The sequence below is a fragment of the Carcharhinus amblyrhynchos genome, unplaced genomic scaffold (genome assembly GCF_965287045.1).
Source record: "Carcharhinus amblyrhynchos unplaced genomic scaffold, sCarAmb.v2.hapA scaffold_606, whole genome shotgun sequence".
Taxonomy (NCBI): domain Eukaryota; kingdom Metazoa; phylum Chordata; class Chondrichthyes; order Carcharhiniformes; family Carcharhinidae; genus Carcharhinus; species Carcharhinus amblyrhynchos.
Window position 1 is genome coordinate 75,056 of NW_027650346.1, and position 14,945 is coordinate 90,000.

General features: G+C 54.2%; 2 protein-coding genes across 2 annotated transcripts in view; one reads left to right on the forward strand and one right to left on the reverse strand.

Annotated features, from left to right (window-relative positions):
• The window catches only part of LOC145339682 (von Willebrand factor A domain-containing protein 7-like), a 37,037-nt gene extending 31,458 nt beyond the window's left edge, over positions 1-5,579 (reverse strand). Inside the window, 1 exon segment of the mRNA XM_080184195.1 lies at positions 5,244-5,579. Within this exon segment, the coding sequence (XP_080040321.1) occupies positions 5,244-5,579 (336 nt within the window).
• The window catches only part of LOC145339683 (suppressor of tumorigenicity 14 protein homolog), a gene marked incomplete at its 3' end in the record, with an annotated part of 25,217 nt that continues 12,051 nt past the window's right edge, over positions 1,780-14,945 (forward strand). The window contains 5 exon segments of the mRNA XM_080184196.1: positions 1,780-1,977; positions 9,326-9,491; positions 12,603-12,757; positions 13,823-13,893; positions 14,878-14,945. The exon segment at positions 14,878-14,945 is cut by the window's right edge and continues 111 nt beyond it. Of these exon segments, the coding sequence (XP_080040322.1) occupies positions 9,329-9,491; positions 12,603-12,757; positions 13,823-13,893; positions 14,878-14,945 (457 nt within the window).

Below are 14,945 nucleotides of genomic sequence, written 5' to 3' on the forward strand. Positions count from 1 at the left end.
GGGACCCGTACCCCAGTGAGAGTCAGTGTGTGTGGGAGCCGTACCCCAGTGAGAGTCAGTGTGTGTGGGAGCCGTACCCCAGTGAGAGTCAGTGTGTGTGGGAGCCGTACCCCAGTGAGAGTCAGTGTGTGTGGGACCCGTACCCCAGTGAGAGTCAGTGTGTGTGGGAGCCGTACCCCAGTGAGAGTCAGTGTGTGTGGGAGCCGTACCCCAGTGAGAGTCAGTGTGTGTGGGAGCCGTACCCCAGTGAGAGTCAGTGTGTGTGTGGGACCCGTACCCCAGTGAGAGTCAGTGTGTGTGGGACCCGTACCCCAGTGAGAGTCAGTGTGTGTGGGACCCGTACCCCAGTGAGAGTCAGTGTGTGTGGGAGCCGTACCCCAGTGAGAGTCAGTGTGTGTGGGAGCCGTACCCCAGTGAGAGTCAGTGTGTGTGGGAGCTGTACCCCAGTGAGAGTCAGTGTGTGTGGGACCCGTACCCCAGTGAGAGTCAGTGTGTGTGTGGGACCCGTACCTCAGTGAGAGTCAGTGTGTGTGGGAGCCGTACCCCAGTGAGAGTCAGTGTGTGTGGGAGCCGTACCCCAGTGAGAGTCAGTGTGTGTGGGAGCCGTACCCCAGTGAGAGTCAGTGTGTGTGGGAGCCGTACCCCAGTGAGAGTCAGTGTGTGTGGGACCCGTACCCCAGTGAGAGTCAGTGTGTGTGGGAGCCGTACCCCAGTGAGAGTCAGTGTGTGTGGGACCCGTACCCCAGTGAGAGTCAGTGTGTGTGGGAGCCGTACCCCAGTGAGAGTCAGTGTGTGTGGGACCCGTACCCCAGTGAGAGTCAGTGTGTGTGGGAGCCGTACCCCAGTGAGAGTCAGTGTGTGTGGGACCTGTACCCCAGTGAGAGTCAGTGTGTGTGGGAGCCGTACCCCAGTGAGAGTCAGTGTGTGTGGGACCCGTACCCCAGTGAGAGTCAGTGTGTGTGGGACCCGTACCCCAGTGAGAGTCAGTGTGTGTGGGAGCCGTACCCCAGTGAGAGTCAGTGTGTGTGGGACCTGTACCCCAGTGAGAGTCAGTGTGTGTGGGAGCCGTACCCCAGTGAGAGTCAGTGTGTGTGGGAGCCGTACCCCAGTGAGAGTCAGTGTGTGTGGGAGCCGTACCCCAGTGAGAGTCAGTGTGTGTGGGAGCCGTACCCCAGTGAGTCAGTGTGTGTGGGACCCGTACCCCAGTGAGAGTCAGTGTGTGTGGGAGCCATACCCCAGTGAGAGTCAGTGTGTGTGGGAGCCGTACCCCAGTGAGAGTCAGTGTGTGTGGGAGCCGTACCCCAGTGAGAGTCAGTGTGTGTGGGACCCGTACCCCAGCGAGAGTCAGTGTGTGTGGGACCCGTACCCCAGTGAGAGTCAGTGTGTGTGGGAGCCGTACCCCAGTGAGAGTCAGTGTGTGTGGGAGCCGTACCCCAGTGAGAGTCAGTGTGTGTGGGAGCCGTACCCCAGTGAGAGTCAGTGTGTGTGGGAGCCGTACCCCAGTGAGAGTCAGTGTGTGTGGGACCCGTACCCCAGTGAGAGTCAGTGTGTGTGGGACCCGTACCCCAGTGAGAGTCAGTGTGTGTGGGAGCCGTACCCCAGTGAGAGTCAGTGTGTGTGGGACCCGTACCCCAGTGAGAGTCAGTGTGTGTGGGAGCTGTATCCCAGTGAGAGTCAGTGTGGATTTGGAGGAAGGGTTGTGCCTGTTTAAATGTTGATATGTTGGTGACGAGCGGGGGAGGGGTGTTTGGGATGTGATTACTGAATCACCTTGATCAGGAAGTTGAAGGATAGTTTGGATTGTGCTGGGTTTTGCAGCCACGCCTGGGACAGGCAGGGTCTGTGTGATTCTGTGTGTGTGTGTGTGTCGGTGTTAGTGTCAGTGCTGAGAGAGTCCCGGAGAGTTCAGAGTGGAGACTGAGCTGGGATCTCACTGCGGGGACAGATTATTCCAGGTCTCTGGCTGGCAGTGTCGAGGTGAGTCGCTTCACTTGTTAGTTTTACAAGCTGGCTGTTTATTCTCGGAACTCCCTCAGTGCCCCGAGGCTAAAGCTCAGCTCTGTAAATACACCAACGAAACAGGGACTCGGAGTTCCCCAAGCTCATCCTCGTTACCCCCGAGACATGCTGGTGGAACGGGGTCTCTCTCTGGGTGAATGAGGCAAATTCATAGCAACAGATGGGAGTCAGTCTCCCAGGAGGGCACAGCCCCAGTGTCAGACGGGGCACTCACTCTGTCTCCCACACTACCGATGGGGGTCACGATGTGGAGATGCCAGCGTTGGACTGGGGTAAACACAGTAAGGAGTCTCACAACACCGGGTTAAAGTACAAATAATCCTGTTGGACTTTAACCTGGTGTTGTGAGAATGCTTACTCCATCTCCGCCTCCAGAACTCACTTCTCCCTCACCCAGAATACACTGAGAAGGTCAGAACTGAGGGAGTGCCGCACTGTCAGAGGGTCAGTGCTGAGGGAGTGCCGCACTGTCAGAGGGTCAGTGCCGAGGGAGTGCCGCACTGTCAGAGGGTCAGTGCTGAGGGAGCGCCGCACTGTCAGAGGGTCAGTGCTGAGGGAGCGCCGCACTGTCAGAGGGTCAGTGCTGAGGGAGTGCCGCACTGTCAGAGGGTCAGTGCTGAGGGAGTGCCGCACTGTCAGAGGGTCAGTGCCGAGGGAGTGCCGCACTGTCAGAGGGTCAGTGCTGAGGGAGCGCCGCACTATCAGAGGGTCAGTGCTGAGGGAGTGCCGCACTGTCAGAGGGTCAGTGCTGAGGGAGTGCCGCACTGTCAGAGGGTCAGTGCCGAGGGAGTGCCGCACTGTCAGAGGGTCAGTGCTGAGGGAGCGCCGCGCTGTCAGAGGGTCAGTGCTGAGGGAGCGCCGCGCTGTCAGAGGGTCAGTGCCGAGGGAGTGCCGCACTGTCAGAGGGTCAGTGCTGAGGGAGTGCTGCACTGTCAGAGGGTCAGTGCTGAGGGAGTGCCGCACTGTCAGAGGGTCAGTGCTGAGGGAGTGCCGCACTGTCAGAGGGTCAGTGCTGAGGGAGCGCCGCACTGTCAGAGGGTCAGTGCTGAGGGAGCGCCGCACTGTCAGAGGGTCAGTACTGAGGGAGTGCCGCACTGTTGGAGGGTCAGTGCTGAGGGAGTGCCGCACTGTCAGAGGGTCAGTGCTGAGGGAGTGTTCTTGGGGTGGGTGTAAATGATCCCATGGCCTCTATTTTGAGAGCAGGAGGGGGGTTTTGGTGGGCTATCTGGGTGCCGGGAAGGGCCTGGTTGCTGTAGTCCACGCTGTGCCTTGGGGCCATTGTTGTCACGTTGTTGTTTGTGGGATCTTGCTGTGCCTGATGAATTCCCTATGAACTGGGCCCGTTATTGGTTGTGAAAGGAATCAGAGATGTTCTGTGGGGCTGATACAGCCTGGGCCTGGTGTGTGGATCCAGCCTGGGACAAGGCCCTTGGGCCTAGTCATAGAATCATACAGGTTTATAGCCCTTCAGCCAACTTCTCCATGTTCCCCTTTTTTTAAACCCCTAAGCTAATCCCAATTGCCCGTATTTGCCCCATGTCCCTCTATACCCATCGTACCCATCTAACTGTCTAAATGCTTTTTAAAAGATAAAATTGTACTCGCCTCTACTACTGCCTCTGGCAGCTCGTTCCAGACACTCACCATCCTCTGGGTGAAAAAATTGCCCCTCTGGACACTTTTGTGTCTCTCCCCTCTCACCTTAAACCTCTGCCCTCTAGTTTTAGACTCCCCTACCTTTGGGGAAAAGATATTGACTATCTCGCTGATCTGTGCCCCTCATTATTTTATAGACCTCTATAAGATCACCCCTCAGCCTCCTTCGCTCCAGAGAAAAAAGTCCCAGTCTATCCAGCCTCTCCTTATAACTCAAACCATCAAGTCCCCAGTAACATCCTCGTAAATCTTTTCTGCACTCTTTCTAGTTTAATAATATCCTTTCTATAATAGGGTGACCAGAACTGTACACAGTATTCCAAGTGTGGCCTTCCCAATGTCTTGTACAACGTCAACAAGACGTCCCAACTCCTGTATTCAATGTTCTGACCAATGAAACCAAGCATGCCGAATGCCTTCTTCACCACTCTGTCCACCTGTGACTCCACTTTCAAGGAGCTATGAACCTGTACCCCTAGATCTCTTTGTCCTGTAACTCTCCCCAACGCCCTACCATTAACTGAGTAAGTCCTGCCCTGGTTCAATCTACCAAAATGCATCACCTCACATTTATCTAAATTAAACTCCATCTGCCATTCGTCAGCCCACTGGCCCAATTGATCAAGATCCTGTTGCAATTGGAGATAACTTTCTTCACTGTCCACTATGCCACCAATCTTGGTGTCATCTACAAACTTACTAACCCTGCCTCCTATATTCTCATCCAAATCATTAATATAAATGACAAATAACAATGGACCCAGCACTGATCCCTGAGGTACACCGCTGGTCACAGGCCTCCAGTTTGAAAAACAACTCTCTACAACCACCCTCTGGCTTCTGTCAAGAAGCCAATTTTGTCTCCATTTAGATCCCTCACCCTGGATCCCGTGAGATTTAACCTTATGCAACAACCTACCATGCGGTACCTTGTCAAAGGCCTTGCTAAAGTCCATGTAGACAAAATCAACTGCACTGCCCTCATCTACCTTCTTGGTTACCCCTTCAAAAAACTCCATTAAATTTGTGAGACATGATTTTCCACTCACAAAGCCATGCTGACTGTCCCTAATCAGTCCTTGTGTCTCTAAATGCCTGTAGATCCTGTCTCTCAAAATACCTTCCAATAATTTGCCCACCACAGATGTGAGGCTCACTGGCCTGTAGTTCCCAGGCTTTTCCCTGCAGCCCTTTTTAAACAAAGACACAACATTTTCCCCTCTCCAATCTTCAGACACCTCACCCGTGACTATCGATGATTCAAATATCTCGGCTAGGGGACCCACAATTTCCTCCCTAGCCTCCCACAGTGTCCTGGGATACACTTCATCAGATCCCGGGGATTTATCTACCTTGATGCACTTTAAGACTTCCAGCACCTCCTTCTCTGTAATATGTTCACTCCTCAAGACATCACTATTTATTTCCCCAAGTTCCCGAACATCCATGCTTTTCTCAACAGTAAATACTGATGAGAAATATTCATTTCGGATCTCACCCATCTCTTGTGGATCCACACATAGATAACCTTATTGATCTTTAAGACGCCCTACTCTCTCCCTTCTTACTCTTTTGCCCTTTGTGTCAAAGCTCTTTGGATCCAGACTGGGACAAGGCCCCTGGGCCTGGGCTGTGGATCCAGACTGGGACAAGGCCCCTGGGCCTGGGCTGTGGATCCAGACTGGGACAAGGCCCCTGGGCCTAGGCTGTGGATCCAGACTGGGACAAGGCCCCTGGGCCTGGGCTGTGGATCCAGACTGGGACAAGGCCCCTGGGCCTAGGCTGTGGATCCAGACTGCGACAAGGCCCCTGGGCCTAGGCTGTGGATCCAGACTGCGACAAGGCCCCTGGGCCTGGGCTGTGGATCCAGACTGGGACAAGGCCCCTGGGCCTGGGCTGCGCATCCAGACTGGGACAAGGCCCCTGGGCCTGGGCTGTGGATCCAGACTGGGACAAGGCCCCTGGGCCTAGGCTGTGGATCCAGACTGGGACAAGGCCCCTGGGCCTAGGCTGTGGATCCAGACTGGGACAAGGCCCCTGGGCCTGGGCTGTGGATCCAGACTGGGACAAGGCCCCTGGGCCTGGGCTGTGGATCCAGACTGGGACAAGGCCCCTGGGCCTAGGCTGTGGATCCAGACTGGGACAAGGCCCCTGGGCCTGGGCTGTGGATCCAGACTGGGACAAGGCCCCTGGGCCTGGGCTGTGGATCCAGACTGGGACAAGGCCCCTGGGCCTGGGCTGTGGATCCAGCCTCGCACCGGAAGCTGGGTCTGAGGTGCTGTGGATCCAGCCTCGCGCTGAGTGCCGGGGCCTGGGCTGTGGATCACACTAGGCCCCTGTTGGCTTTATTGTTCCGCTGGGGCCTCCAGTTTGTGGCTGGGCCTGGGGTTGGACACTAGACTGTGCAGCATAGCAAAGGCCTGGCCCTTCTGTCACTCTCTGTCTGTCTGTCTCTTTGTCTCTCTCTCTGTCTCGCTCTCTCTGTCACTCTCTGTCAGTCTCTGTCTCTGTCTGTCTGTCTCTCTGTCTCTCTCTCTGTCTCGCTCTCTCTGTCACTCTCTGTCAGTCTCTGTCTCTGTCTGTCTGTCTCTCTCCCTCTCGCGCTCTCTGTCTGTCTTTTTGTCTCTCTCTCTGGGATGAGCCCAGCCCTGCTCTGACGGTGAGTCAATCTCTCAATGTTATCGGTCTCTCTCTCTCTGTCTGTCTCTCTGCCTATTTCTGCTTTTCTGGTTTCTCCCCCTCACCACAGAGGCTGGGTGGGGCCAGAGGAATATTTGTAGAGAGAGTCTGACAGCAGAGTGGGCAGCGCAGTCTCAGTGAGACTGAGAGAACTGGTTTGACATCCCAGAGGCAGCGAGCTGATAGAGAGAGTCCGATAGGATTCACACCGATCGAGATACAGTGAACAGAATTGTTTCCTGCACGCTATACAGACAAAGCATACCATTCATAGAGAAGGAAAGGAGAGGGTGCAGAATGTAGTGTTACAGTCACAGCGAGGGTGTAGAGAAAGATCAGCTTAATGTGAGGTAGGTTCATTCAAACATCCAGAAGGACAAGGGCATCAGAGACCTGGGGACACCCCCCACCTGGAGATTCCCCTCCGAGTCACTCACCATCCCGACTTGGAAATATATCGGCCGTTCCTTCACTGTCGCCGGGGTCAAAATCCTGGAACTCCCTCCCTAACAGCACCGTGGGTGTACCTACACCACACGGGGACTGCAGCGGGTTTGAGAAGGCAGCTCACCCCCCCCCTTCTCAGGGGGGGCAATCAGGGATAGGGAGGAGTTGTGAGGGACTCTCTCGGGGTCACACTGAGGTTCGGAGTCTGTACCCTGGCCTGAGTGACAAGGTTTGTGTCTCAGCGGCAATGCCAGTGAAAAATGATGGGAAGAATATTGTGAGAATTATAACAGAGGATTCAGATCAGAGTGACGGATACAGGAGAAAATACAGCAAGATAAGATCAGCACACGCAAACATACATTGGGCAGATATGAAGAAATGACAGGCATTTATCTTCAAACACGTACAATAGAACCCCTCCCAATGTGGTACACACATTACCCTCACCACACACACACACACTGACTCACTGGGGTACGGGTCCCACACACACTGACTCTCACTGGGGTACGGGTCCCACACACACTGACTCTCACTGGGGTACGGGTCCCACACACACTGACTCTCACTGGGGTACGGGTCCCACACACACTGACCCTCACTGGGGTATGGGTCCCACACACACTGACTCTCACTGGGGTACGGGTCCCACACACACTGACTCTCACTGGGGTACGGGTCCCACACACACTGACTCTCACTGGGGTACGGGTCCCACACACACTGACTCTCACTGGGGTACGGGTCCCACACACACTGACTCTCACTGGGGTACGGGTCCCACACACACTGACTCTCACTGGGGTACGGGTCCCACACACACTGACTCTCACTGGGGTACGGGTCCCACACACACTGACTCTCACTGGGATACGGGTCCCACACACACTGACTCTCACTGGGGTACGGGTCCCACACACACTGACTCTCACTGGGGTACGGGTCCCACACACACTGACTCTCACTGGGGTACGGGTCCCACACACACTGACTCTCACTGGGGTACGGGTCTCACACACACTGACTCTCACTGGGGTACGGCTCCCACACACACTGACTCTCACTGGGGTACGGGTCCCACACACACTGACTCTCACTGGGGTACGGGTCCCACACACACTGACTCTCACTGGGGTACGGGTCCCACACACACTGACTCTCACTGGGGTACGGGTCCCACACACACTGACTCTCACTGGGGTACGGGTCCCACACACACTGACTCTCACTGGGGTACGGGTCCCACACACACTGACTCTCACTGGGGTACGGGTCCCACACACACTGACTCTCACTGGGGTACGGGTCCCACACACACTGACTCTCACTGGGGTACGGGTCCCACACACACTGACTCTCACTGGGGTACGGGTCCCACACACACTGACTCTCACTGGGGTACGGGTCCCACACACACTGACTCTCACTGGGATACGGGTCCCACACACACTGACTCTCACTGGGGTACGGGTCCCACACACACTGACTCTCACTGGGGTACGGGTCCCACACACACTGACTCTCACTGGGGTACGGGTCCCACACACACTGACTCTCACTGGGGTACGGCTCCCACACACACTGACTCTCACTGGGGTACGGCTCCCACACACACTGACTCTCACTGGGATACAGCTCCCACACACACTGACTCTCACTGGGGTACGGATCCCACACACACTGACTCTCACTGGGGTACGGCTCCCACACACACTGACTCTCACTGGGGTACGGCTCCCACACACACTGACTCTCACTGGGGTACGGCTCCCACACACACTGACTCTCACTGGGGTACGGGTCCCACACACACTGACTCTCACTGGGGTACGGGTCCCACACACACTGACTCTCACTGGGGTACGGCTCCCACACACACTGACTCTCACTGGGGTACGGGTCCCACACACACTGACTCTCACTGGGGTACGGGTCCCACACACACTGACTCTCACTGGGGTACGGGTCCCACACACACTGACTCTCACTGGGGTACGGGTCCCACACACACTGACTCTCACTGGGGTACGGGTCCCACACACACTGACTCTCACTGGGGTACGGGTCCCACACACACTGACTCTCACTGGGGTACGGCTCCCACACACACTGACTCTCACTGGGGTACGGGTCCCACACACACTGACTCTCACTGGGGTACGGATGTGAACTTGATCATTGCTGCCTATTTATTGACAGTCTCTATCTCTCTGTCTCTCCTTCTGTATTTCACTCTGTCTCCCTCTCTGTCTCCGTCTCTCCCTCTCCCCGTCTCCCCCCCCCCTCCCCGTCTTCCCCCCCCACTCCCCGTCTTCCCCCCTCCCTCCCCGTCTCCCCCCCCCTCCCCGTCTCCCCCCCCCCTCCCCGTCTCCCCCCCCCCTCCCCGTCTCCCCCCCCCCTCCCCGTCTCCCCCCCCCTCCCCGTCTCCCCCCCCCTCCCCGTCTCCCCCCCCCTCCCCGTCTCCCCCCCCCCTCCCCGTCTCCCCCCCCCTCCCCGTCTCCCCCTGTCCCCGTTCCCACAGGGTATGACTGAGGCACATCTGGAAACCTCATTTCTCCCAGGCTCCGGTGCCCCCCATAAGAACCGTTCGAAGAAGGGGCCTCGCGTCGCAGTGATCGTCACAGCTGTCCTTGTGTCCCTGCTGATCCTGGGCGCCATTGGCGGGGTCCTCTACTGGTATTTTACAGGTAAACACAGCCCCTTCCTTCCATCCCCACCCACTCCCCGTGCAACATCACCCCCTCAACAGGGTGGGGGTGGTGGGTGTGTCAGGTGGAGGGGGTATAACCGGGGTCTTGGACACCGGATATAAATCTATAGATATATTTCTTAATGTTTATGGGGAAGGTTTAAAAATTCAGATTTATTCTCCAGGCAGTCGGTATGTCTGGTAAACAATTAACTCCAGGATGTAAAAACAAGTTAACAACTCATTTCAGCCCGGAACTGGTTACTGAGATAGAGCAAATGGACTTTTTGTTTGTACAGAGATCCCTCTGGAAGGGACAGAACGCTTCATTCCAGGATTAATTCCGCTGACAAATTAGGGACCTTTTATTATAAAAAAAACTTTATTTAGTAACACAGTTTAAACATAACTGAGAAAATGTAACAACTGAAGCAGTTTAATTCTGAACAGATGAACAATATTTGAAAAGGGAAAGGAACCAACTTTAATTTCTAACCTCTCACTGTTCCAGTTCCAAACAAGCAACATTCCTCTTACAGATTTAAAAAGCTATTTAGACTCGGAGAGGTTTACAGTATGGAAACAGGTCATTCAGCCCAACTTATCCACGCCGCTGCTTCTTTAACCAGTAAGCTAATCCCAATTGCCCGCATTTGCCCCATATCCCTCTATACCCATCGTACCCATGTAACTGTCTAAACACTTTTTTTAAAAGATAAAATTGTACCCGCCTCTACTACTGCCTCTGGCAGCTCGTTCCAGACACTCACCACCCTCTGGGTGAAAAAATTGCCCCTCTGGACCCTTTTGTATCTCTCCCGTCTCACCTTAAACCTCTGCCCTCTAGTTTTAAACTCCTCTACCTTTGGGAAAAGATATTGACTATCTAGCTGATCTGTGCCCCTCATTATTTTATAGACCTCTATAAGATCACCCCTCAGCCTCCTACACTCCAGAGAAAAAAGTCCCAGTCTATCCAGCCTCTCCTTATAACTCAATCCATCAAGTCCCGGTAGCATCCTAGTAAATCTTTTCTGCACTCTTTCTAGTTTAATAATATCCTTTCTATAATAGGGTGGCCAGAACTGTACACAGTATTCCAAGTGTGGCCTTACCAATGTCTTGTACAACTTCAACAAGACGTCCCAACTCCTGGATTCAATGTTCTGACCGATGAAACCAAGCATGCCGAATGCCTTCTTCACCACTCTGTCCACCTGTGACTCCACTTTCAAGGAGCTATGAACCTGTACCCCTAGATCTCTTTGTTCTGTAACTCTCCCCAACGCCCTACCATTAACTGAGTAAGTCCTGCCCTGGTTCAATCAACCAAAATGCATCACCTCACATTTATCTAAATTAAACGCCATCTGCCATTCGTCAGCCCATTGGCCCAATTGATCAAGATCCTGTTGCAATTGGAGATAACTTTCTTCACTGTCCACTATGCCACCAATCTTGGTGTCATCTGCAAACTTACTAACCCTGCCTCCTATATTCTCATCCAAATCATTAATATAAATGACAAATAACAGTGGGCCCAGCACTGATCCCTGAGGCACACCGCTGGTCACAGGCCTCCAGTTTGAAAAACAACTTTCTACAACCACCCTCTGGCTTCTGTCAAGAAGCCAATTTTGTATCCATTTAGATCCCTCACCCTGGATCCCGTGAGATTTAACCTTATGCAACAACCTACCATGCGGTACCTTGTCAAAGGCCTTGCTAAAGTCCATGTAGACAACATCAACTGCACTGCCCTCATCTACCTTCTTGGTTACCCCTTCAAAAAACTCCATCAAATTTGTGAGACATGATTTTCCACTCACAAAGCCATGCTGACTGTCCCTAGTCAGTCCTTGTGTCTCTAAATGCCTGTAGATCCTGTCTCTTAGAATGCACAGGCATTTTGAGATATAAAACTTTAAATCGAGTTAGCACCCATGGGTCTACTTGCTATAAATTGTGTTAACAGTCCTGAAGCTTTCAGCCAGAATGTGTGCCTTGTCGGACCCTGTCTTCAGCAGACTCAAGGCTAAAACTGCCACTCTCCCTCCTTGCAGACCGCCTCACTTTGCACATCAACCACATGACCCTGTCAATGAACTTCCAGAGGGATCTCTGTACAAACAAAAGTCCATTTGCTCTATCTCAGTAACCAGTTCTGAGATGAAATGAGTTGTTAACTTGTTTTTACATCCTGGAGTTAAATGTTTGTCAGACATACTGACTGCCTGGAGAATAAATCTGAATTTTTAAACATTCCCCATAAACATTAAAGAAAATATATAGATTTATATCCTTGATAACATTATTGTTGTAGCTTTTCCAGGCTGATTCCTGGGATGGCAGGTCTGTCTTATGAGGAGAGACTAAGTGGGTTAGGATTATATTCACTGGAGTTTAGAAGCGTGAGAGGGGATCTGATAGAAACTTATAAAATTCACACAGGGTTAGACAGGGTCGATTCAGAAAGAATGTTCCCGATGGTGGGGAGAGTCCAGAACTAGGGGTCAGAGTTTGAGGATAAGGGGTAAACCTTTTAGAACTGAGGGGAGGAGAAATTTCTTCACCCAGAGGGTGGGGAATGTGTGGAATTCACTCCCACAGGAAGGAGCTGAGGAGAAAACGCTGTGAGATTTCAGGAAGAAATTAGATTTCACTCTTGGGGCAAAAGGGATCGAGGGATATGGGGGGGAGGGGGGGGATCAGGATATTGGATTCGATGATCAGCCATGATCAGAATGAATGATGCAGCAGGCTCGAAGGGCCGAATGGCCTCCTCCTGCTTCTAGTTTCTATGTTTCGACGGCAGGTTTATAAAATGGAACGGTGCAAACGTGAATTAATCTGTTCTCTTTCTCTCTGCCTGTCCCTCCCTCCCTCACCCTCTCTGTCTCTCTCTCTGTCTCTCTCTCTGTCTCTCTCTCTGTCTCTCTCTCTGTCTCTCTCTCTGTCTCTCTCTCTGTCTCTCTCTCTGTCTCTCTCTCTGTCTCTGTCTCTCTCTGTCTCTCTCTCTCTCTGTCTCTCTCTCTCTGTGTCTCTCTCTCTGTGTCTCTCTCTCTGTGTCTCTCTCTCTCCCCCTCTCTCTGTCTCTCCCTCTATTCAGTTGGGTCTAATGGAGGCCATTCTGAGGGACAGGATGGGAATGCAGTTCGAATTTACAGTGGACACCTGACTCTATCAAACGTCCCGTACAGCAGCCAGCTGGAAAATCCGGACTCCAGCCAGTTCAAGGAGCTCGCCGAGAAACTCGAACAAGTGGTCAGTGATCTGTGCGTCGGTGTGTAACAGGCTGTAACACTCTGCGTCGGTGTGTAACGGGGTGTAACGGGCTGTAACACTCTGCGTCGGTGTGTAACAGGCTGTAACACTCTGCGTCGGTGTGTAACGGGCTGTAACACTCTGCGTCGGTGTGTAACGGGCTGTAACACTCTGCGTCGGTGTGTAACGGGCTGTAACACTCTGCGTCGGTGTGTAACGGGCTGTAACACTCTGCGTCGGTGTGTAACGGGCTGTAACACTCTGCGTCGGTGTGTAACGGGCTGTAACACTCTGCGTCGGTGTGTAACGGGCTGTAACACTGCGTCGGTGTGTAACGGGCTGTAACACTCTGCGTCAGACTGTTTGGTGAGGTCGGGAGTGGGAACTGCTGCACACTCTGAAAGCAGTCTGTGGGGGGGGGGAGGTGGTGTGTGTGTGTGTGTGTGTGTGGGGGGGGGGGGACCTGGTTTGGGCCTTGATCGGTCTGGGTGGGGGTAAATAGTCAGGGCGGGGGGTGGGTGATGCCCACCGCAGATACATGGCAGTGGCAGTTGCGCTCTCTGCTGCTACCAGCCGGCTTTTGAGTTCTTCAGGCCCCACCCACTGCTCCCTATTGGCACATTACAAATTGGGCAAGAGTTGTTTGGACAGCGTGCGATAAGATTCGATTCTTAAATTGCCCAAAACACGCGACAGAAATTTCTGTGGTTTTCCTGCTTGCCCTTTGAGACGATCACCCCACCATTGAGCGGAATATGGAGACTTCCCGGTGTGTAACGAGGGCTGTAATAGGCTGGCCATTCATGGTGATGGAGCCTCAGGTCCCACTGACGTCACTGCCCTGTCGCGGGCTCCCAGGGGGACAGAGGCAAGGGCTGCGGGAAATCCCATTCCCAGGGGCAGGGCGAGGAGACCCCATGACCAGTCAGTGTCCCGGCTCCTGGGCGCTGTTCCAGCAAGAACCACCGGGCACAGGGAGACCCTGCCCCGTACCTCGCCGGACGGCAGGACAGTCAGAGCAGTAACTGCACTAGCGCGGTGTGACGGTCTCTGTTTTCATTACAGATTAACGCCTCGTGTCAAAATGCAGCGGACCTGTCCCCGTACTTTGTGAATTCGCGAGTGATTGACTACAGGTACGGAGAGGGGGGAGTGCGAGTGTGGCTAATTGTGGGAAACTCACTCTGCCTCAGGGTCAGAAACTGACATTCAGATCTCCAACCGAGATCGCTGAGGGAGTGCTGCACTGTCAGAGGGTCAGTGCTGAGGGAGCGCCGCACTGTCAGAGGGTCAGTACTGAGGGGGTGCCGCACTGTCAGAGGGTCAGTGCTGAGGGAGTGCCGCACTGTCAGAGGGTCAGTGCTGAGGGAGTGCCGCACTGTCAGAGGGTCAGTGCTGAGGGAGCGCCGCACTGTCAGAGGGTCAGTACTGAGGGGGTGCCGCACTGTCAGAGGGTCAGTGCTGAGGGAGCGCCGCACTGTCAGAGGGTCAGTGCTGAGGGAGTGCCGCACTGTCAGAGGGTCAGTGCTGAGGGAGCGCCGCACTGTCAGAGGGTCAGTGCTGAGGGAGTGCCGCACTGTCAGAGGGTCAGTGCTGAGGGAGTGCCGCACTGTCAGGGGGTCAGTGCTGAGGGAGTGCCGCACTGTCAGAGGGTCAGTGCTGAGGGAGCGCCGCACTGTCAGAGGGTCAGTGCTGAGGGAGTGCCGCACTGTCAGAGGGTCAGTGCTGAGGGAGGGCCGCACTGTCAGAGGGTCAGTGCTGAGGGAGGGCCGCACTGTCAGAGGGTCAGTGCTGAGGGAGTGCCGCACTGTCAGAGGATCAGTGCCGAGGGAGCGCCGCACTGTCAGAGGGTCAGTGCTGAGGGAGCGCCGCACTGGTTTTTGGGACCAGTATTTATCCTATAACAAACATTGCTGTGAAATAAACAGGTGGAATTAGTCATTGCAGTGTGTGAGATCTTCCTGTGCGTGAATGAGATGCTGAGTGTCTGAGCTGACAGGAGGGAGCTCCCTCGGAGGTGTTACTGGCTGTGGGAGATATTTGGATTGTTGTGGGTGGGGGAGGGTAGATGAGAATGGGGCTTTTGTTCCCTGACTCCCCCCTCTGTCTCTCTCCCTCAGTGAGGGTTCTGATCTGATGGCCTATTACATGGCAAAGTTCGAGATTCCCACAGAACATCAGGACGTTC